Genomic DNA, 1,127 nt, shown 5'->3' on the forward strand with positions numbered 1-1,127 from the left:
GACTTTGTTCTGCCTTGCTGCTTAATTAAAAAACTAGTTTAAGGTGTCCTGCACATGTGATATATATTTTTCCCTATATGAAGTTATTCTTTTTTGAACAAAACTCAAAACAGAGCAATTTAATCTTTCAGTCATTTCTACCCCCCCCTCCAAAAAAAAAAAATCCCACATGCATACTACTCTTTGGGCTAAGCCCCGGGTGTTTCAAATGTCTGGCTCCGCCTCTGAACTGAACGTTTACTTAAAGAGCTCCTTTTAGAAATGCACGCTTTCAGAGTGGGCCCCCTGCTGGGCATTGGGAAGAATGCAGGTTTTACTGTCCACACACTGACAGCTATAAATAATAAAGCAATATGAGCTACAGGTGACTGGAATTAATCCCATTTCTCCTTCCACTACGAGACCAGCAACATGTGTTTTACCCTGTAAACCAAATGTACTTCTGCCCACATGGAAACTGTGGACGTGGTGCCTCTGTTCATTTGCTGCTGGTGTTATTAACACTGTACCTCAGAGACTTTCATGATCCTCTCAATCTCTGTGTCAGACATCTCAGACAGACACTTGGCCACGCCCACATACAGATCCACTTCATTATCCTGAAACAAATGTACAAAAAAATCAAACACAAACACAAAAATTGTTATTTTTTAGTTAAAATGTGTCATTTAAACAGCTTTGAACCTGTGTTCATGTGTTAAAGAGGCAAAGCTGGATGCCAGCAGGGCCCAGCAGCAGCAGGACGAATAAAAGGCTTTAATTGTTAGACCACACAAAGTCAGGGTTTCAAAACAGACAAAGACTGATTGAAGGAGATCAGCTGGTTTCACAGAAAGGTGAACAGAGCAGGCTAGCAGGTTCAGCTATTAGCAGCTGTTAAACTCAGGGAGCCAATGGTAGGCGACACACCAGCGCACATATATCATCAACTAACTTATTCCAGCCATTCAAAAGCTGAAATGTAGCCACACTAGCATCAAGTAGCATGAAACACGACCACTGTGCTGTTCTTCAGACTGAGGAGATTAATGCTGCTCAACGTGAAGACTACAGAGGATCTGGACAAAGGCTAAAATGAGTGTAACTGCCCGTGGTCCTCACACAACTATTTGACTGTTTTCCTGTTT

General features: G+C 42.1%; 1 protein-coding gene across 1 annotated transcript in view; it reads right to left on the minus strand.

Annotated features, from left to right (window-relative positions):
- Window positions 1-509: 509 nt before the first annotated feature.
- The window catches only part of LOC102299399 (focadhesin), a gene marked incomplete at its 3' end in the record, with an annotated part of 6,641 nt that continues 6,023 nt past the window's right edge, over window positions 510-1,127 (minus strand). Inside the window, 1 exon segment of the mRNA XM_042217317.1 lies at window positions 510-599. Coding sequence (XP_042073251.1) covers window positions 510-599 — 90 coding nt within the window.

This window comes from Haplochromis burtoni, unplaced genomic scaffold, assembly GCF_018398535.1.
Source record: "Haplochromis burtoni strain Fernald_Lab_line unplaced genomic scaffold, NCSU_Asbu1 Contig_1815, whole genome shotgun sequence".
In the NCBI taxonomy this organism is placed as follows: domain Eukaryota; kingdom Metazoa; phylum Chordata; class Actinopteri; order Cichliformes; family Cichlidae; genus Haplochromis; species Haplochromis burtoni.